This window comes from Carcharhinus amblyrhynchos, chromosome 11 (genome assembly GCF_965287045.1).
Source record: "Carcharhinus amblyrhynchos chromosome 11, sCarAmb.v2.hapA, whole genome shotgun sequence".
Classification (NCBI taxonomy): Eukaryota; Metazoa; Chordata; class Chondrichthyes; order Carcharhiniformes; family Carcharhinidae; genus Carcharhinus; species Carcharhinus amblyrhynchos.
The window spans coordinates 32,360,002-32,382,823 of record NC_137334.1 but is presented as its reverse complement, the minus strand read 5'-3'; the positions used below and the strand labels follow the sequence as shown (position 1 = coordinate 32,382,823).

The 22,822-nt window shown below is 41.5% G+C and overlaps 1 protein-coding gene across 4 annotated transcripts in view; it reads left to right on the top strand.

The window, feature by feature from the left end:
- mfsd6b (major facilitator superfamily domain containing 6b) overlaps positions 1-22,822 on the top strand; it is a 69,471-nt gene that overhangs the window by 18,859 nt on the left and 27,790 nt on the right. For all 4 annotated transcript variants that reach the window (XM_080198819.1, XM_080198817.1, XM_080198820.1 and 1 more), the window contains exon 2: positions 19,620-21,181. In XM_080198819.1, coding sequence (XP_080054945.1) covers positions 19,656-21,181 — 1,526 coding nt within the window. In that variant the 5' untranslated portion in view covers positions 19,620-19,655. The remainder of the gene's footprint in view (positions 1-19,619; positions 21,182-22,822) is intronic.

Below are 22,822 nucleotides of genomic sequence, written 5' to 3'. Positions count from 1 at the left end.
ACTTTTATATTCTTGAATATCCAAAATAATTCACTCATTCTATTTCTTCCAAAATATTCAAACTCCCTTTATGTGATTTTTCTTTTGGTATTATAACCTATCTTTGTTTTTTAAATGTTACTTAGATTTTGTATAATTTTCTTAACATGGCACCTTGTCAACCTCTTGCTGTAATGAGTATGGTTTAATTGTTTTACATGTACTAGAAGCATTATATATTCTGGTCTAGAAAAATAAATAAAGTTAATAGAGTCGTTATAAAACAAAGCAGTGAATTTTTGATGGCGAATACATTAGTTTGGAATTTGGGGTGACAGTTCTGCTAATGCATTGTGTATTTTTTTTATTGCAGGTAATTGGGTCAACTAGTTAGTGAGGATATCACATGACTTCCCTTTTATGCTGCTAAGTCTTATTTTAAGCTTAAGGGTGGAAACAAGCTGCTCTTAGATATCCGGTTTAAGTGCAACATGTCAACTGCACTTGAATGTCTGTTATAACTGAGATTGAGTATGATAAACTCTGTCCCCATATAGAAACCGCTAAAAGTTTATTAAAACATAGTCAATAGAAATTTTTTTAAAATTTCTTTTTAAATTCACTTGGGAATGCATCCCTCTCTATTTCAGCCTTGGTTTCCTCATTGGTAGATCCACCCTTCGAAAGGTATTATGTTGGCCATTAGGTATGGTAGCATTATGGTTTTGTAACTGGTCTAGCAGTTGAGAGGTTGGGACGAATGATTGGGAGATGTGAGATGGGATCCTCTGGCTCAGAACGCTCCAAGACCAGAAATTCCCACCTGAGTTTAACAGACCTTTGAATGGTCCACCAAATCTTCTGTCTCACCTGCTATGATTCCTGCAAAATTTAATTCAAATTTCACTCTCTGCAGTGGCGGGATTTGAACCCAGGTCCCCAGAATATTACTCTGGGTCTCTGGATTATGAGTCTAGTGGCAATACCACCACATCACTGCCTCCCCCAAAAGGTATCACAATGTATAATTAAAAGTATGACAACATTCTCTATGTTTAACATTTATTTAAAGTGTAGTATTGGTCAGAAATGTGTTTGGAGTCAGCATATGCTATAGTTTCAACTGTTTGCTATCTGAAATGTTTCCACATTTAAGAATTTCACCCTTTGTTCCTTTGCCATTAACAGAAGAAATTTTCAAGGACTATCATTTTTCATGTCTTTTGCTTGGTTTCAGCTGCTGCTGCTTGTAGCGTGAAGCAGACCTACTTGGTTTATTTAAGGAAAATGAAGGACAAAATGATTTTTAGTCATAATATAAAAGCCTCGCAGCAACAAACCACACATGGCTGACATTTAAGTAAGAGTACTGCTCACCATAAAAAAGGAGTCACTGATTAGAAATGATTACATAATTATAGATTACTTTCAAGGATTTCAAAAAATGTTCATCACAGTTTTTACCTTTGGTCCATCAGTTTTCTTTTCTCCCATTCTGAAGGCATTCATTCTTTACTGAGATATTGTTTTACAGGCCTGAGGCTCCACCTACTATCTCAGTCAGTTGACCAAGAAATATATTAGAGAGTCATAGAGATATATGGAAACAGGCTCTTCAGTCCAACTTGTCCATGCTGACCAAGTTTCCTGAACTGAGCTAGTCCCGCTTGCCTGCGTTTGGCCCATATCCCTCTAAACATTTCCCCTTATATCATATACCTGTGCAAATGTATTTTAATTGTTGAAATTGTACCCACCTCTACCACCTCCCCTGGCAGCTCATTCTATATACTCACCACCCACTGTGTTTAAAAAGTTGACCTTCAAGTCTTTCCCCTCTTACCTTAAACCTATGCCCTCTAGTTTTGGACTCCCCTACCCTTGGGAAAAGACTATTCACCTTAAGTATGCCCCTCATGATTTTATAAACTTTTATTAAGTTCACTCTACATCCTCCTGCACTCCATGGAAAAAAGCCCCAGCCTATTCAACTCTCCTTATAATTCAAACCTTCAAGTCCTGGTAACATCCTTGTATATCTTTTTTCACTCTTTCCAGCTTAATACCATCCTTCCTATAGCAAGGCAAACAGAATTGTATGCAATATTCCAAACGTGGCCTTACGATGCCTTGTGCAGTTGTAACATAACATCCCAACTCCTGTACTAAATGGCGAACGCAAGAGTGGCAAATGCTTCCTTCATCACTCTGTTTACCTGTGATGCCATGTCAAGGAACCATGTGCCTACAGTGAATACTAAAATGCTATTCAATTGTAGGTATCCTATGAATATGTGTGACCATACAATTATCAGACACCAACCCATGCACAATTACAGGTAGACAGGGTGATGAAGAAAACACTTGACACACTTCTCAGTCAGAGCATTTAGTTCAGGAGTTGTGATGTTATGATACAACTGCACAAGACATTGTTACAGCCACATTTGGAGTACTGCATACAATTCTGGTTGCCCTGCTATAGGAAGGATGTTATTAAGCTGGAAGAGGTGCAAAAAAGATTTACAAGGATATTATCAGGACTTCAAGGTTTGATTTATGAGAGGCTGAATGGGCCGGGTTTTTTTTCCCCCAGGATGTAGGAGGTTGAGGGGTGACCATTCATAAAATCATGAGGATATTAATCAGGAACCCCAGGCTGATTTCATGTTCACAATGATAGAATACCAAAAGTGAACCTTTTAATCTCATACAAGGACAGAGAATGCTGGAAAAGCTCAGCAGGTCTGACAACATCTTGAGGAGAGAAAGCAGAGTCAGTGTTTGGAGTCCATTCGACTTTTCATCAAACTACCAATGCTGCCAGACCTGCTGATTCTTGTTTCAGATTCCAACATCTGTAATATTTTGCTGCTTTTAGTATTAAACTCTTAGTCTGTTTCCGTGTCAAATATATTCTGGGGAAAGACATTCAGAGAGTTGCCATCATTAAGGGATATGCTGACACAAGATAACTTCACGAGACATGTGATTGTCACCCCAGTGAAATTAATTACACTTATCTGATGACCGTGGCATCTGTCTGCTACTTATAACATGTACTTTTTCTCCAAAGACAAACAGTGTTAATCAGCAGTTTGGAAATTGTAATCCACAAATTTGTATGAAGCTGCTGTGATGTATTTTGCCAGTCATCCTGACAATGCTTCTTTGTGGCATCTTTTGTGACTTTTCACTCCTTCGTGCAAGAGTTTGAGAAAGAGCTGGATTATGGGCTGCACTGTCTATTCATGACGTCACTAAAGTAGAACTTCATGATGTCACTAAAGGGAGTGGAGCATTCTAAACCAAATATCTCTTTCTAGGATGTCTCTGAGCAACCAGTTTCACAACCTTTAAAGCACATAAATGAATAGTTTGTTTAGAAATACCAGTAAGTGTTGATATCTTCATTTGTTTTATTAAGGATCATGAGGAAATTAAGATGACAACACTGCCCTATCACTACTTTACACTTTTAAGTTGTTCTAAACTATTTTGCAACACTGAAACTCCAATCTTATGACATTATACACCAGAATAGACTTTTGTCAAAAAAGCAGTCATCCCAGGTTCTTTATGACTCATTTGAAACAAATGGGAAGGTGGTCTTTGTAATCGACGTTCTTTGTTTCTGTGGAGCATAGATGCTTTGTCTCTAAGAAAGTGCCCATATCAGAAGGACCTGATTTTTGTGACACTGAAAATCGCCTTCAATGTTGAGCAAATGTACTGATGCAGCAGATGTCATTTGTATTGCAAATGAAGAGCAACCGGTTAGCAGCTGGTATTAATTGTCATGGTTGGTAATGCAAGCAAAGATAATGGACAAACAAGTTTGATATGAACTGACAGTGACAGCCACAGTGAGGTCATGATTTATGTAAATGTATTCGCTCCTGTTTCTTGGCCAACCAAAACATTATAAACTGTTAACAAGTACTGAACACCGCAGTTGTCACTTTGGCAGTTAAGTAACTATTTCGTAGAAGACATTTTTTTATATTCTCTTTATGTTATGATAGCATTCTCTGATCCACTTAATTTCTCACAATGGCTTACTGTTCCTTTCCATCTGCATTCTCTTGTTGCCACGACATTTGAAAGAGAGTGACACTGCAAATGCCGATTCAATATGAAATGTTACAAATATGTAAAATTCTTGAATGAAAGTTATTACTATTCATTGGCATGACCTATCAAACAAAACAATTCCACACGTTTGACAATTGTCAGGTAGTTTATTGTTAAAGGTGACTTCTGGTGAGCTGGTCCAATGTGGGGCTATCCAGTGGTTTGTATATGCTGATCGAACTCAAATTAATGAAGCCAGCAAACTCAAGATGTGTTTTATACTCTAGTTTATTTTTAAAATTTGCTTAATTGTGTGTCCTCCATAAGCTGGACTTGTTGTTGAGTCTAAGGGGGCAGGCGATCTTACCAAAAAATTCGATGTTCCAAAAGAGCTTGAAAACGGGAGAGTTTTAGATGAGTTTTGTCGGTGAGGCCAATTTTATCTGACTCAATTCAAAAATTAATGCTAAATCTATTTCCTGCTAGTAGGGGAATGGGGCACGGCCTAAGCTCGCTGGAAAGCTGGCAGCTCACAGTAGAGGCCATAATCGTGTATTCACAGATCCTTCTGTTCTGTGCAGTAGAAGAGAAAGATGTCAGTTATCTCCACCCGCTTGTATAACGCCGACCTCTCCCTGCATTCACTGGCCTCCGCGGTTGGTCGTACCCACCCACCCCACAATCACCGTCCTCCAAGGCTGATAGGCACCCCCCTCCCCCGCAATTCAGCTAATTGGCCCCGCATCCATCCCCTATCCCAGAGTGATCCAGCCAATCACTCCTCTGCCCCCCCCTCCCCAATCCCCGATCCCAGTTACAGAATGCACAATGTCCCTCCACCTCCCCGCTCTGGATGAGAGAGGAGAAATACAAAAGAATCCAGAGGGACAATTTTTTCACATAGAGTGGTGAGTGGCTGGAACAAACTACCAGACACACTAGTAGAGGCAAGTACAATTTCGTCTTTTAAAAAATATTTAGACAGTTACTTGGGTAAGGTTGGTATAGAAAGATATAGGCCAAACACAGGCAATTGGGACTAGCTTAGTAGTTTAAAAAAGGGGGTGGCATAGACAAGTTGGGTCAAATGGCCTGTTTCCATGCTATTAATCTCTTTGACTCTTCTTATGCCCCCATCCAGACCCCACCCGCTCTCCTTAGGCCTGCCCCTCAGACCCCACCCCTTTGGGCTCTGCCCATTGGGGCACTGTCTGTGCCAGCCAGCCAGTGTGCCAGGCTGGCATTACCAGTGGGCAGCGCCAAGGAGCCCGCCTTCCCAGAGGGCCTCAATGGCCTCCAGTCCTACCAGAGGGTCCATCACCACAGGGTCGCTGTTGATGGGAACCACATGTGATCATTGTGACCTCAGCTGATTAATAATATTTAAATTCTATTTAAAATAGATTTAAATATTGAAATCTGCCTCACTCCTATTTTGGGCATAAGACAAATCTTGCTGGATATGCGGGCCCAATAAGATTGCGATAGGTAAGAAATCCGGTGGGAGCCTTATTTCCTGCCTTTCTCAATCTTACTGGTTTGCTCCATCCATCAACCAGCAGGACAAGAAGGTAAGATTGCCCCCTTAATGTTTTATGACTTTTACCAGTTGAAGTATGTGATGTTATAAAGCAAAACTGTTTCAAATCCAGTTTGAATCCAACCGAATATTTTGGCAATTTGAGACTAACTTACCTATCAGACCTTGTTCTGTCCATTCAAACAGAAATGCAGCTTTTACAAGCATTCTGCTTAGTTGGAATGCAAAAAACATTTCACCCTGCTCTTCACAGCAGAGGTTGCAGCTCCCTCCTCCCCCACACATAGTAGTAAACCTTGTGTGTCTCTCTTTCTGTCCAAGGAACAGTCTTCCTACCTGTGAAAGTGTGAGACCTAACATTTGATTCTCAAAAGGCTTCAGTTTGGATCACGTGGGCCTGTCTCCAGGACAGAGTTAGAATGGTCAATTTTGTTTTACCTTAAGTTAAAGGAGACAATATAAAACATAACCACTTGGTGAAGTCCCACATCTGCAAAATAGGCAAATGTGATCATGGTTTAATGTCAAAGCAGAGTGAAATGTTGAAGATATCAGCCTAGATAATGAGCTCAAAGCTTTTATGGTTCTCTATCTACCCTAGAGGCAAAACTGTTCCAATGTGTGTTATAAACAGAAATAGTCTGTCACTATACCATAATCTATTTTGGAAATGAGGTCAGACTGGTGAGAATGTGCAACCATAAATAACCAATCCTGTTGACATTCAAGAAATGACTTCAGGGCATCAAAATTTGTTTTTTTAATTTTTTAGCTTTGGAGATATTAACATTTAGTGGTTTTTATTTTGTTCCACCTGTTAAAATTTATCTCTGCTGGGAATGAACACACTGAGGACCAGTGTAGGCATGAGGCTCATCCAAGATGGCTATATCTTGATTCAGAAGTAAATCCATCTCTCTGCTCCAACACCATACCTTAACTTTAACAGCTTAAACAAATCTCCCTGTTGCAAATTTTAAAAAAAAAATTCTAAGCTATTTATTAATGCTTATGACCTGAATAAGAATAACGATTTTCAGCAACAATACGCCCTGCATAAAATTGTGGTCACCCAAAATTGTGCTGCCTTATCCCACAGCAAGTCCTGTTCCCTGCTCATTGATCTACATTGGCTCCCAGTCAGGAACAGCTTGACTTTGAAATTTTCATCTTTATTTCAAATCCTTCCTTAGCCTTGTATTTTCTATAATCCACCCCCAGCTCCACCCTTTGAGATACCTAAAGTTCTCTAATCTTAGCCTCCTGTGTATCCCCAATTATAATCATTCCAATATTAGCGGCCATGCCTTCATTTTCCTTAGCCCCAAATTCTGGAATTTCCTCCCTTCCCCTTTCACCTCACTCTGCTTCTTTAAGGCACTCCTTATAAATATAAATAAATTATATAGCCTGTTCTGAAATCCTTCCATATGAGAGGTAACAGATATACAGCAGACAAATCCATTTAGATAGGATGCTTTCCTAAGGTGCATCTTTGCCGCGCAGCTTTAACATAAAATGGCCCTGTGAGGCTTCATTAATAGCATGACACAAAGTCACATCAGGAGGTATTTGGACAGATGACCAAAAACTTGGTCAAAGAAGAAAGTTTTAAGGAGTGCCTTAAAGAAGGAGAGTGAGGTAAAGGGGGAAGGGAGAAAATTCCAGAAATTGGGGCTAAAGAAATGAAAGCATGGCCACTAATATTGGAATGATTATAATTGGGGATACACAGGACGCTAAGATTGGAGAACTTTAGGTACCTCAGAGGGTGGAGCTGGGGGGGATTATAGAAAATACAAGGCTAAGGAAGGATTTGAAAGTAAAGATGAGGATTTCAAAGTCAAGCTGCTTCCTGACTGGGAACCAATGTAGGTCAATGAGCGGAGGACAAGAGTTGCTGTGGGATAAGGCAGCACAATTTTGGGTGACCACAATTTTATGCAGGGCATATTGTGGGAGATTAAAGATGTATGGAATAATCGAGCCCAGGGGTAATGAAGGCATGAATGAAGGTTTCAGTAACTGAGACTGGGGGAATGTTGGGCAATGTTATAGCAATGGAAATAGTCAGTCTCTTAGTGATAGCACAAATCAGAGTTCAGAAACTCATCTTATGTTCAAATGTGACCCAAAGATTGGGAACAGGTTGCATAATCTCAGATTGTTAGCAGGGAGGAGATTGGAGTCAGTACTAACTAGGGAGCAGAGTTTAGAGTGGGGACCAAAAATAATGGCTTCAGTCTTCTCAATATTGAATTAAAGGAAATTTCTACTTATCCGGTATGGGATGTTGGGTAAACAGTGGAGGAGTTGAGAGAAGGGTGGTGAGGTAAAGCTGGGTGTCAGCAGCACATGTGTGAAAACTGATATTGTGCCTTTGGATAATATCACTGAGAGGCAGTATGTAGATGAGAAATAGGAGGATGAACTACCAAAAACCAGCATCAGGTTCAGCAGGTAATTGGAGAGGCAGATGGAATGTTGACCTTTATTTCAAAGGGAATGAATCAAAAACAGAACAGAGTTCTTGCTAAAGCTGTACAGGCACTGTTTTTGACCACACCTGGATTATTGTGATCAGTTTTGGTCCCTTTATTGGGACCTTATTGAGACACATAGGATTCTCGGGCTGCTTGACAGTATAAATGCTGAGAGATTTTTCCCCTGTGGGAGAATCTAGGACCAGAGGACATCATCTCAGAGTAAGGGGATCACCCCAGTTAAGACAGAGATGAGGAGGAATTTTTTCTTTTAAGAGGGTAATGAATCTGTGGAATTCTTTACTTCAGAGGGCTGTAGAGGCTGGGTCATTGAGTACATTCAAGGTTGAGACAAACAGTTTTTAATCAGTGAAGGAATCAAGGGTTACGGGAATAAGGTGAGAACATGGAATGGGGATTATATCAGATCAGTCAGGATGTCATAGAATAGCAGAGTAGACTCGATGGGCCGAACAGCCTATTTCTGCTCCTACATCTTATGGTTTTATGATGCAATGGATAGATCTTTGGGCTACAACAGGGATCAGGAGGAGAGGTCATTGCAAATGATTCTTTGGCCATGATTAGGTAGGTAAGAATAGAATCACAGGAGAACAATCCCACCCAGCGGATGACAGTGAAGAGGCGTTGGAAGAAGATGGTGTGGCCAACCACATTAAAGTTTTCAGAAAAATCAAGGAGGATGAGGAGGGACTGTTGATCTTTGTCACAGTCACGTAGGATTTAATTTGTGACTTTAATAAAAGCTGTTTCATTACTGTGGTGGGGCAGAAAGTTGGAAAGTTCGAGCATGGAGTTTCAGGAAATATAGGACCAGATTTCGGAAGCAGCAATGTCTCAAGAACCTTTAGCAGGGGAAATGAGATTGGAGATGAGATGGTAGTTTGCAAGGATGGTGGGATCAAGGTTTTTTTTTTCTTTTCAGGAGTGAGACGATGACGACAGATTTAAGAGAGAGGGACAGAGCTGAAATAGAGAAAACTGTCAGAACATTGACGAACGTGGGCCAGAAGAGGGAGTTGGGTTATCAGCAGTTCAGTGGGAATAGGATCAAGAGACAGGAAGTGGGTCTTCTGACATGATGCATTCAGAGAGTGCATGAGCAGAAATAGGAGAGAAATGGGAGAAAGATGCGAGTTCAGGGCCAGGGAAATTAAAGGAAGTATAATCAAGTGAGCTAGCAGCAGGGAGAGCTGCTTAGATTGTCTCAATCTTAGCGACAAAGAAATCCATGATCTCCTCACACTTGTTGTCAGAGGTCTGGGTGGAAGGGAGAGGGGTTTAAGAAGAAAGGTTTGCAGTAGAAAAAAGAAGCCGGGAATTATCTTTACATTCCAGGATGATCCTAGAATGATGACTAGTTTTAGCAGTTGTCAGCCATATCCTTTCAAGTCATAGAATCATAGAAACCCTGCAGTGCAAAAGGAGGTCATTCAGCCCATCAGGTCTGCATTGACCACAGTCCCAACCAGGCCTTATCCCGTAACCCCACTTACTTACCCTGCTATACCCCCTAAAACTAAGGGACAATTTAGCATGGCCAATCAACCTAACCCACGTTTTTGGAATGTGGGAGGAAACTGAAGCACCGGGAGGAAACCCGTGCAGACACAAGGAGAACGTGCAAACTCCTTGTGACCTAAGACCGAAATTGAACCCAGGTCCCTGGCATTGTGAGGCAGCAGTGCTAACCACTGTGCCACCGTGTCGCCCATCTGCCTCCCTTGAACTTAAGAAAGTGGAAATGATGGATGTACTAGAGGGTATGACCAGGGTAAGAAAGAGAGTAAATAGCTTTATTGTGGACAAGGCATCGAGGATCAAGATGATGATGCAGCTGAATAATCAACGGCTGTGGAAATATTCTGAATGGCAAGGCAAAGGCTAGATAGTTGGGATTTTGAAATTGTAGTTTTAAATGAATTGGGGATTTTTTTTCCAGGGATAGATACAGATGGAGATTGGGTTGGGAAAGGGGATGTGGGTGGAGAGTGATAGAAGGAAGCAGTCAGCAATGGCCTTTTTGTAAAATTGTTATGGAGAGGACTAGACTAACAAGACCATCTGAGATGGCAAGATAAAGAGGGTGGACGTGAATATGGGTTGGGGAATTAACATGGAGGATTCGAGGGGGATAAGAGGGCAATGAACTCTAAGGAGGCAGGGAACATGATGAGTTGAGATGGAAGGAGGTTGCAATTATCAAGGATGAGAAGTCTTTGGGTGCAGAGAAAAGCAGTGAAGATACCTGTGATAGTGTTTTCATTGTACCTGGAAGGGCAGTACAGATCAATTATTTTGAAAGAGAGGTCTTGACTTAATTATAAAGATTTTATAACCTCAAAGTCCACAATTCTCCCTAGTTATCTCAACCGTCAAATGATATTGCACCAAAGTTGCATGAAAGTCAGCAGCAACCAACTATCATAGAATCATAGAATCTCTACAGTTCAGAAAGAACCTATATGGCCCATTGGGGCTGCACTGACTATAATCCCTCCCAACCCCAATTCCCATAACCCCACGTATTTACCCTGCTAATCTCCCTGACACGAAGGGGCAATTTAGCATGGCCAATCAACCTAACCCGCGCAGGAGTGTGGGAGGAAACCAGAGCACCTGGAGGAAACTCACGCAGATACGGGGAGAACGTGCAAACTCCATACAGTCAGTCATCCAAGGCCAGAATTGAACCCAGGCCCTTGGCTCTGTGAGACAACAATGTTAATCTCTATGCCACCATGCCATCCTAACTTGTCATGAAACCAAAAATGTATTGGTCAACATGGAAGCACTGTAGCTGAACCTGATCCTGTCGTAATACATCTTCACTTTGCAGCAGAAATTATTACTTGCAGCCATGACCTCTCATTGGCTTTATTATTATCTGTTCAGTCCAGAATTACTGCTCCCAAATGTAAAACCCCAAAGTCACTTATTTCTGGTTGTTGCCACCTTTCACTACAACCCTGAAAATCAGTTCTCTTCAGATGCTTATTTGATTTAGAACACAAAAAATAGGAGCAGGAGTAGACATTTGACTCCTGGAGCCTGCTCCGCCATTCAATATGTTTATAGCCAAAGATCTTCCTCAACTCCACTTTCCTATCTACTTGTCGTATTCTTTGATTCATTGAGAGACCAAAAATCTATTGGTTTCAATCCTGAATATCCTCAATCATGGAGTATTCACAACTCACTGGCATGTGCAATTCCAAAGACTTGGAACTCTGGGTGAAACATTTCCTTGCTTTTGTGTTCTATGCCTCTGTTTATCAAGCCCAGGATCCAGAATCCACTGTTTATCAAGCCCAGGATCCAGAATCCACTGTTTATCAAGTCCAGGATCCAGAATCCACTGTTTATCATGTCCAGGATCCAGAATCCACTGTCTATCAAGCCCAAGATTCAGAATGCCTTTTTAGCCACTCTCACAACTCGTCCTTAACCTTTCACTCATTTGTGCACATTTACCACCAGACTTCTTCATTCTTGCAATCCCTTTAGAATTGTTCCCTTTATTTAATATCGACTCTCTTCATTCTTCCTCCCAAAATGTAGAATTGAAATCTTCTCTGCATTAAATGTTATCTGCAACATATCTGCCAGTTTGCCATAAAAAAAATAGGAGCAAGAATAGGCTGATCCTCTTTCTCAACACCATACTGTACGTAATGTTCTCCCAATACCCCTTGACACCAGCTTGTCAATGTCCTTTAGAAGTCTATCTCTCTTTTCCTCACAGTTTATAACACATCCAAGTTTTGTGTCATCTAAAAATGTTGAAATTGTACTCTATATCCCAAAGTTTAGGTCATTAGTGTATAGCAAGAAAAATAATGGTCCTAGTGCCAACACCTGGGGAACACAATTGCATATCTTCCTCCTGTTTGAAAAACAAATGTTCAACATGATACTCCACTTCTTGTCATTCTGCCAACTTCTTATCAATGCTACCACTGTCTCTTTTATTCCCGAGGCTTAGTCTTTACTGGCAAGCCAATAATATGGCACTTTATCAAATACCTTTTGGTAGTTATGTACACCACATCAACCACATTACCCTTATTAACCCTATCTGTTACCTTATCAAAAAATTCAAATGAATTCAACATAATTTTCCTTTAACAAATCCATACTGGTTTTCCTTAATTGACCCGCACTTCTCTGTTAAATGCCTATTAACTTAGTTCTGAATTATTTTTTCCCACCAAGGTTAAACTGATTGGTTGACAGTTGCTGGGCTTATCCACACACCCTTTTTGAATAAGGGTTTAACATTTGCAATTCTACATTCTTCTGCACCTTTATATCAAATGAGGATTGGAGGGTAAGGATTTGTGCCTCCACAATTTCCTTACTCTCTCTTACTCTGCTCAGATGCATGCACTGCAAACCTGAAGAGATTTTATTGCACTCTTAGTCTGACCCCACCTAATGCATTACTATTTCTGACACTTGTGCTGCTCTCCCAATCCTTTATGCCCCTTATTGGGTGGCATCGTGGTTAACACTGCTGTCTCACAGCACCAGGGACCTGAGCTCAATTCTGGCCTCAGGTGACTGGAGTCTGCACGTTCTCCCTGTGTCTGCATGAGATTCCTCCAGGTGCTCCAGTTTCTTCCCACACTCCAAAGATACGTTTATAATCATAGTTAATTATACAAAATACAAGTTAATGCTTATCTATTTTATTAAATTGATTGCTTTTAATTTTACGCCAACTAACTGCTCCAGCTTTCTTTATACATTGATCAAATTATATTTAGTATTTAGCTGCAGATTCATCCATGCTCCTCTATGTGCTGTGAGATTTGTTTTCCTCCTGTGTATTTCTCAGACTTATAAGGCGCAATTTTTCCCAAAAAAAACTAAATGCCCAATGGGTGGGGTTATGGGAGTTTTTTTCTGCCCGTTTTTTGGGCAAGCTGAGTGGAATTAATTTTTTGTACTCTGTGCCTCATGATGTCCATCACGTGATTTACGCTGGTAGTTGGGAGCCAGAGCCTAAACCAATCAAGAGGCTGACAATGGACTGCAGAGGGTGCTAGTGCACATGCGCCAATCTCCCAGTATACTGGGAGAACGGTTGGCAAGCAATTACCGTCCCCCCCAGCCCCAAATTACCTGCCTTCCAGTTGCCGGCCTCCCAAATGTTGGCCCCAAATGCCCCCTCCTCTGGCCAGCCTGCTGAATGCCATCCCCAGCTTCCCAATGTCTCCTCTCACAACAGCCCCCCCCCCTCTCCAATCCCCAACCTCACCACTTGTTCCCTCCCCCCAATCCTGGTCTGGCCCCATCCTGTCTGGCCCCATCTCTCAGGCCCACCCTCTTGGCGCTTCCTGATGCACTGGGTGCATCAGGGTGGGCACCCCCATTCCAACTTCCCAAGGCCTCAATGGCCTCGGATCCCACTAGTGAGACTATCACACCTGGCCCCTGTTGGTGGGGACCGTACGTGATCCCCGTTGCTGTGGACCTCCACTGGCAGGGTCAGCAGTGTAGTGGGCTGAGAAAATCGCACCCATAGAGTCGAACTCATGCCCTCTGACCAATCTACTCACAATCTTGCCCTCTAAGATCACTCCTCTCTCAACCCCACCTTCTTCAACCACTCTGCTCACATTTATGCTCTCTGACCATTCCGCTCAGTCTTAATCACTTTGACTGCTCCACTCATAGCCTAGCTCTTTCTAACCATTCTCATTAATAAGGTATGATCAGTAATTTTGTGGATAACATGAAAATTGTTGGCGTGCTAAATAGCAAGGCAAAAAGATTACAGGATGTACAATTAGGCTGGACAGATGGGCAGAACAGGGGCAAATAAAATTTAACCTTGAAAAATGTGAGGACTAGGAGGATTAACAAGGCAAGGGAGTAAACAATGAATGGTAGGAAATACGGAACATAGAACATTACAGCGCAGAACAGGCCCTTCGGCCCACGATGTTGCGCCAACCAATTAAGAAAAAAGCAATGACCCTCTAACCTAAACCAATCCCTTTCCATCCATAAACCTATCTACGGACCTCTTAAACGCCCCCAAATTAGGCGCATCTACAACTGCAGCAGGCAGGGCATTCCATTCCCCCACCACCCTCTGGGTAAAGAACCTACCTCTGACATCCGTCCTATAACTACCACCCCTTAATTTAAAGCTATGTCCCCTCGTGCTAGCTTTCTCCATCCGAGGAAAAAGGCTATCACTGTCCACCCTATCTAAATCTCTAATCATCTTGTATGTTTCAATAAGGTCTCCACTTAGCCGCCTCCAAAGATCCCTGATTGCCGCTGGACAGGTAGATAAAGTCGTTATGAAAGCATGTGGGATACTTGCCTTTATTAGCTGAGGCGTGGAGTAAAAGAGCAGGGAGGCTGAACTATGTAGAGTTGTATAAAAAGCCCATTAGGCTACAGCTAGAGTATTGTGACGTGTTCTGGTTGCCATGCAATAAGAAAGGATGTGATTGCACTAGAAAGGGTGCAGGGGAGATTCACCAGGATGTTGTCTGGACTGGAATGAGTCAGCTCTGAAGAGAGGCTGGTTAGGCTAGGGTTGTTTTCGATAGAACAGAGAAGATTGGAGGAACCTGATTGGGATGTGCAAAATTGTGAGGGACAAAGATAGAGTAGATAGAAAGAAACTTTCTCCTTAGTAAAGAGGTTATAACTAGGGTAAATAGATTTAAGGTAAGGAGCTGGAAATTTAGAGGAGATTTGAGGAAAATCTTTTTCACCCAGAGGGTGGTGAGAATCTGGAACTCACTTCCTTGATGAGTGAACCCTCATCACGTTTAAGAAGCATTTAGCTAAGCACTTGAAACGCAATAGCTTACAAGACTACGGACCAATACTGGAAAATAGGATCAGTGCTTGATGGTTAGTGAAGACACAATGAGCCAAATGGCCTCTTTCCATGATGTAAAACTCTAACTCTATGGGTGGAATTTTCCTGTCACGGACCATACTAAGGTTCATTAACTTCAGTTGGAATTTTCCAAACTTGGAACAAGCACAACCATAAAATCTTACTTTACAACTCTAAAATGATGGGTAGGCAGGCCAACACCTCAGATGGTCAATTTTTCACAGACATCATAATTTTTACGCATTTTAGAAAATACAGGAATGTTTTTATAGAAGAACCTAAAGGAATTCCATAGACCCTAAGAACACAGGAATACATAGGAATTGAAGTAAATTCAGTCCTTCACGTCTGCTCCATCATTCAATTATACCTGAATTTGATTTATTCATCTTAGTTCAATATCCAGTGATATGTGTTCCAAACAAAAGCCTCAAAATCTCAAATCTTGGAAGTTCTAATTATTGAAGCATTTACAGCCATTTTGTGGAGAAAATTTCATGTCTACTCAACCTGTTATGTAAAAGGGTGCTTTCTAATTTTTCTCCAAAGTGACCCAGCTCCAATTTTAAGATAATCCCTCATCATTCTTAATCCTCTATCAGAGGAAAGAAAATAGTACCTGATTGAAGATTTTTAACAATTTCTAGATCATCCCCCAATCTTCTGTAGTTGAGGGAGTGCAAGATCAATTTCTGCAACCTGGCTTCATTGTTTTAACCTCCAAGCCATAATAGCATTTTGCAACCAATAAGTTCAGCCAGTTATCCCTTGAATGAAATAAGGAGTTCTGTTAACCTTAATGCAAACCCATGTTCGTATTTTGTATAGACATGAGTTATGCTTCGAAATGTGTTTAATTAATGTTTTTATTGTTAATACACCAAAATTGCAGTTTTTATCTGTGAGGTCATTCTGAATTTGCTTGAGAGGCAACGTAATTTTGGAGCCATGTATTGCAAAACAGGCTTTCCAGTTTACTGTCAGAGCAGTGACGACATGCAAAGTGTGCTAATATTTATACATAACTGTCACAGTAATTTTTAAGTTATTAAAGATACACTGCAAGAAAAACATTTTTATCTGCCTTACAATTGAAATGCAGCGAATGGAGTGACATTCCTTTATTTCTTCAGTAAATGCAAATAAGTTCTTTGCTGGAATCTTTCCCATGGGTGCTAGCTGAGGTTTACAGCTCATTGTCTCTGCACGGTCAAAAGTTTATTTATTAATGTCACAAGAAGGCTGACATTAACTCTGCAACGTGAAATTACTGCGAAAATCCCCCAGTCGCCGCGCTCCAACACCTTTTCGGGTACACTGAGGGAGAATTTTGCATGGCCATTGCACCTAACCAGCACGTCTTTCAGACTGTGGGAGGAAACCGGAGCTTCGGAGGAAACCCACACAGACACATGGGGAACCTGCAGACTCTGCATGGACAGTGACCCAAGTTGGGAATTGAATGCAGGTTCCTGGCACTGTGAGGCAGCAATGCTAACCACTGTGCCACCCCACAGCAGCCAACTATTCTAATCAGTTGTGCCTGAGTATCAGCAGGATGTTTAATTGGAGGCCATTATGGCAGACCCTGACCCCAATTCTCATTCATTTTCTGGTCATCCAAGCAGCTTACCTCATTGTTCTAAGCAGGCACTCTGGTTGATTTTATTTCTAAAATGTGCCTCACAGGTGCCCAAGTTAAATGTGCGTTCTGTATTACCAGCCCAGGTAAGATCAGTTAACTCAGCATGAACTGGTAATGAAAAATTGAATTATATCACCATCAATTCAAGAGCAGTTAGGGTTGAGCAATAAAAACTGGCACAGCCAGTGACACTTATATCCCATGAATGATTTTTTTTAAAATTAGGAAAAGTTGGAAAGGCTGGACGTCCTTTGTCTAGGAAGGAGAATGCAGGGTGGGGAGGGGATATCTATTAGAGATTTTTAAAATTGCAATCGAGTAGACTTAGAAAAGATATTCCCTCTTGAGGATGGAGTCCAAAACTAGAGCACATAAATATAAATGAGTTAATAATAAATCCAGTTAGGAAATCAAGAGGAGCATCTTTAGAGCAGTAAGGATATGAAATATGCCACAACATGGAATAATTAAGTCTAATTACATAGACATTTAAGGAGACGCTAGCTAAGTACAGGAGGGAAACAGGAGTTGGAGGATGTGGTGATAGGGTTAGATGATCAATGAGTGAAGCCTCGGCGGAGCATTAATGGCAGCATAGACCAGTTGGTCTCCACAGCTGGTTCTGACTGTAGATGGTTGTAATTCTATGTAAACCTGCCACAGAAAATTGGGTTCTAGCGGCTTCAACCTTCAGTGGTTCAGGAAGGCAGCTCACCCCCACCTTCTCAAGTGCAATTAGGGACAGGCAATAAAAACAGGCCTTCCCAGCAACATCCTCATCCCAAGAATGAATTAAGTAACGTAACAAATGTTAACCACTACCAAACAACGTCTGTGACATTGAAAATAATTAATGTCGAGTCCCCTTTCCTCAGATTTTAATTGCTGTTAGAGATTTGAAAAATGTCAAATTTAATTTTTTTTGTCTTTTTCTTTCTGTTTTGTTTTCAGTCTTTCTTACATAATTCAATATAAATTTTATCTTCTCAATTCATATGTCTTTATCAGTCTGTAAGATTTGAAGTTTATTTATTGGTATCATAAGTAGGCTAACATTAACACTGTAATAAAGTTACTGTGCAAATCCCTTAGTCACCATACTCCGGTGCCTGTTCTGGTACACTGAGGGAGAATTTAGCATGACCAGTGAACCTAACCAGCACGTCTTTTGGACTGTGGGAGGAAACCAGAGCACTCGGTGGAAACCCATGCAGACACAGGGACAACGTGCAGACTCCACACAGACAATGTACCCAAGCCGGGAATCAAAGCTGGACCCCTGGTGCTGTGAGGCAGCAATGCTAACCGCTGTGCCATTATGCCGCCCTGTTAATTTTACAGTTAATACAAAGCTAATTTCACAGTCAATACAGTTAATTTCACAGTTTTTCAATCAGAGTGGTTTAAGGAGAAATACAACCATTAGTTCCATTCACTCAAGGGCCAGATGTCCTTTGTTGCAATGTTATTAGCTCATGCTTGCAATGCAAAATACCATTATGAATAAATTGGCAGAGTCAATTTTAACCAACAGTGGATGTCGCTTGCTGCCCTGAAACAGCAAATTATGGTGCCTCGTTTAAGAGTTATATTTTAAAAAAATCTTCCTCCACCATGTTCCCTCCTTGCCTCCTCCTTTCGTTAAATTACATGGACGCTGTATGCTCTTTGATTCCTACTGTAATGTTCATTCTTCATCTGTGATCAAATCATGAAGTTTAGCAGACTGTTTGACCACAGCCAACTTTGATCCTGTCCTCACATTCTGTACACACGGGGACACACACATCTGCAACAAGAATTAGATCACTGGTAAGATTAGTTTACTCAAGACAGACTGGGGATCTAGTCTAGGATCTTCCTGGGTCAATATGGCTCAGCCACTCACTACTTTTGCCAGCTAAACCTTAGTCAGAAATTCATCCAGTACATTTCAATTCCCCAACTCAGGTTGAAATTGTTCCTAGAATGATAATGAAAGAGAGTGCTTGGTTTTCCTGTGTAATTAATTGCATAAAAGTGCAAAATCATTTTCTTTTGAAATGCATTGCGAAGTCATATTTCTGCAACTTAATTAGTGCATCATTAATTATTGAGAAAACAAATAACCTATTTATTACGAAAAGAGGCATTTCATATATCCCTCCAACTGGAGGTGAAATATTTGATTTTCTTGCTTCTGATGAATGGGTTATGAGCAACATTCCCTCTAAGCTCTAGGACTGTGCTGCAACCCAGACCTGTACATCAGGCTGAGTACAAGTCATTCTGTTTAATTTACTAAATGTGTACAGACTCCCAGCAAAAAAAATTTAAAGTTTCTACCCACTTCGTTGAATGGGTGGTGCACCATAATAGCGACAGAGAAAATGGAGAACAGCAATGGAGAAAAAAGTTGGTTACAAGGACAGTCTTTGCATTGTAAAACTGATAGGAAAGATTATGTGACTATATTTGAATTTAATGTTATGATGAAAGGATGAATTTCAAGGGCAGCATTGTGGTTAGCACTGCTGCCTCATAGCACCAGGACCTGGGTTCGATTCCGGCCTCAAGTGACTGTCTGTGTGGAGTTTGCACTTCCTGTGTCTGCATGTGTTTCTCCCCACAGTCCAGAGATGTGTTGATTAAGTTTATTGACCATGCTAAATTGACCCTTAGTATTAGAGGGGCTAACTAGGGTAAATGCATGGGATTTTAGAGATAGGGTCTGGGTGGGATTGTAGTCAGTGTAGACTTGATGGACCAAATGGCCTCCTTCACTGTAGGATTCTATGATTCTATTCTATGATTCAACTCTAATTGGGCAATTTATAATCTGAATTGAGTTTCCTCCTATAGCTCCTAGGTCAATGAGAAGCTGAGTAATATTGCCTGCCAGACAGGCCCCATGTTTCAAACTTGAAGGCAGTTTTTCCCGAAATCCAATACAGATTAATTGGAATTTAAGAGTTTATTTTTATATTCACATGGGGAATATTTTATATGTTTCCTTCTCCTTTGCAGGCCAGTGCAGCAATCTGAACACCACATCAATTAACTATGGCGAGTGATGACAAAGTTGCCATTCTTTCTGATGATGAAGAGGATCAGAAGAGAAAGTATATTCTTGCCGAATCCTTCAACACTTTGTCAACAGAAGCAGGGAATGAACTGCCTCCTAATCCTCCCAATCCAGAACCAGAAGCAACAGGAACAGAGGAACAGAACTGGTTAGAGAGACGCTGTATAAAAATAAGTAATGATCTTCTTGTTTCCAAAGTGTTTTACTTCTTCTTTTACTCTGGGTACGGATCACTTTGCCCGTTGCTACCTGTGTATTACAAACAGCTTGGCATGTTGGCCAGCCAAGGTGGACTTCTGGTGGGGATAAGATATTTTATAGAATTCTGCAGTGCACCATTCTGGGGAGTTATAGCAGATAGATTTAGAAAAGGGAAGATCGTCCTTCTCTTTTCAGTTATGTGTTGGATTGTCTTCAACCTGGGAATAGGTTTTGTGAAACCTGCCACCATGAGGTGTGTGTCAAAGAATCCAATTCCTACCACAATGGCTTCAAATACCTCTACTCTTTCAGCATTATCCACTACCGTACCGACGAATCACTCTGTCCCAAACAAATCCAATAAGAGCCGGATACAGAGGGACGTTTTCAAAAACCAGCCTTTTGGATATGTGGGAGATCTCGGCTTTACTTTTCCCTTAGTCACTGCAGAACGAATCCATGCTTTACAGGAGAGAGCTGTTCCAGCTGCTGACAATTCAACAGCAACCGTAAATCCAAACAGGACGTTACATTCCACCACTGCTAGCAGCACATTGGCCTCAACCATGCCGCCTGACAAATACATCAGTTCTGACTTGGCAGAAGTTGAAAATATTTTCCTACTGATTTTATTGGTTGTTATAGTCGGAGAGTTCTTCAGTGCACCGGCAGTCACAATCGTAGACACTGTTACCCTGCAATACCTCGGCAAGCACAGAGACCGCTATGGATTGCAACGAATGTGGGGTTCCTTAGGATGGGGCATTACCATGCTGGCTGTCGGCATCTCCATTGACCACACCCACATTGAAGTTTCTATTGAGGGTCAGGGCTGTCAGAAGCCTGATTACAAGAATTATAGGTTAACCTTTATTGTTTTCGGAGTTTTGATGTCAATTGCGCTAATCGTGTCAACCCAGTTCAGATTTGACTACAGTCATTTAAAAACTGAAGAAAATAAAAAAGAAGAGTTTATTGAAATTCAGCAAGTGACTCAGAATCTTTCAACAGAAGATTCTGGAGTCACAAACAGCACTGAAGTGCCCAAGAGCACGGGAACAAGAACATTTGAATTTAGACAGCTACTTCGAGTAATTTGCAGTGTGCAATATGGTTCTGTGCTATTTGTGGCCTGGTTCATGGGCTTTGGCTATGGCTTCGTGTTTACATTCCTCTACTGGCATTTGGAAGACTTGAACGGGACAACCACACTCTTTGGAATCTGCTCGGTCCTAAGTCACGTATCGGAACTGACCGCTTACTTCTTTAGTCATAAGTTGATTGAACTGGTGGGTCACATCAGGTAAGCTGTTGTACTGACTTCCCCTTTTTCTGACACACAACACGCACTCATAAGCGAGGCTGCAAGTTTTCATTTATTTGAAGGCAATAGTTTTGTACTGAGAGAAAGTTATGTCAAGGAAAAGTAAATTCCAGATTATTGATAAATGTATTTCGCTGAGGGCTCTACTGAAATGTGAAAGAAGCTTGGTTTCTCAAAAAAAAACCTACTTGGTTTCTCAAAGAAACTCATAAGCAGAATATTAATGGAGATAGAGTTTGTTTAACTATGGCTGAAAACACAGGACCTTTTTTAACAATCATTTTACCCTCTTGTCTGAAGAAAATGTCAAACAGAATTCACAGCACAGAGGAAGTTATTTGGCTCAACGTTTGTTGTTCGACTGGAGTTGACTGCTCCAAGTGCATTTCTCTGTTCACTACCTAGGTCGTTGAATATTACTCTTTAAAATATTATAGGTGGTAATGTTAAAAATGGGTGGGTTTGTTTTGGATAGGAGGATTAAAAAACTGAGAATTGAAATCACCCACTTCCAGTTTGGATGAAGTTAGGATGAGGGCTGAATGAACATTTTCCTGTCAAGAAATAGTTGTTCATTTAAGTTGCTGTATAAGGATGTGTGCTTTCATTTTAAGAGTGATTCTCATTTTGACCACTGTCAGCTGGGTTTTCCTGGCCTTGGGAATTTCAACAGGTAAAAAGGGGCAAGAAGAGGCATGGTAGCACAGTGATTAGCATTGCTGCTTCATAGCTCCAGGGACCTGGATTCAATTCCTGGCTTGGGTCACTGTCTGTCTGGAGTTTGCACGTTCTCCTCGTGTCTGCATCGATTTCCTCCGGGTGCTCTGGTTTCCTCTCACAGTCCAAAGATGTGCGGGTTAGGTCGATTGGTCATGCTAAAATTGCCCCTTAGTGTCCTGATGCATAGGTTAGAGGGATTAGCGGGTAAATATGTAGGGATATGGGGGTAGGGCCTGAGTGGGATTGTGATCGGTGCAGACTCGATGGCCCCAATGGCCTCTTTCTGCACAGTAGGGTTTCTAAGAGCTAAATCCATTAGATATAGGCCTTTATTGTGCTGTTTAGGGTCCAGGTGGAGCAGGAGTGTTGCCCAGGTCAAACGTGTAACCTCATAAAGCCCCTAGCTCCCCACTGTTGTTTGTCTACTGTTCACCTCACCGCCATGTTTGAACCCCTGAATACTATTGCTGTTTCAGTCATCCACGCCCCACACCCCCCAAATTCAATTGAACCTGATTCCCTCAACCACCATCTGGCCCCCAACCTGTGACCAGAAGCCCCTGACTTGCACTCCAATCCCCACATTCAGTGCATTTTACTTGACTCGCAGGAAATGGGTCAGTAGAAAGTCCATAGGAAGTTACTATCCAGGACACCACCGCATGTTGTGGAGTTTTAACATCACCAAATACTCCTTCAGCCAGGATCCAGCCTACTTGGCAGACTGCGTCTCCAATCGAACTGGGAGGTGATATGTCTGTGCTGGGTACTGGAGGTAGGATGGATTGGAGAGGGGATGGAATGTGTTGACCAGAGTTTTGGGGGGGAGGATGTGGGGGAGAAGTGTGGAGGAAGGGAATAATTCAAGGAAGATGAGGTTAGAGGGATTCCACCAGAGAG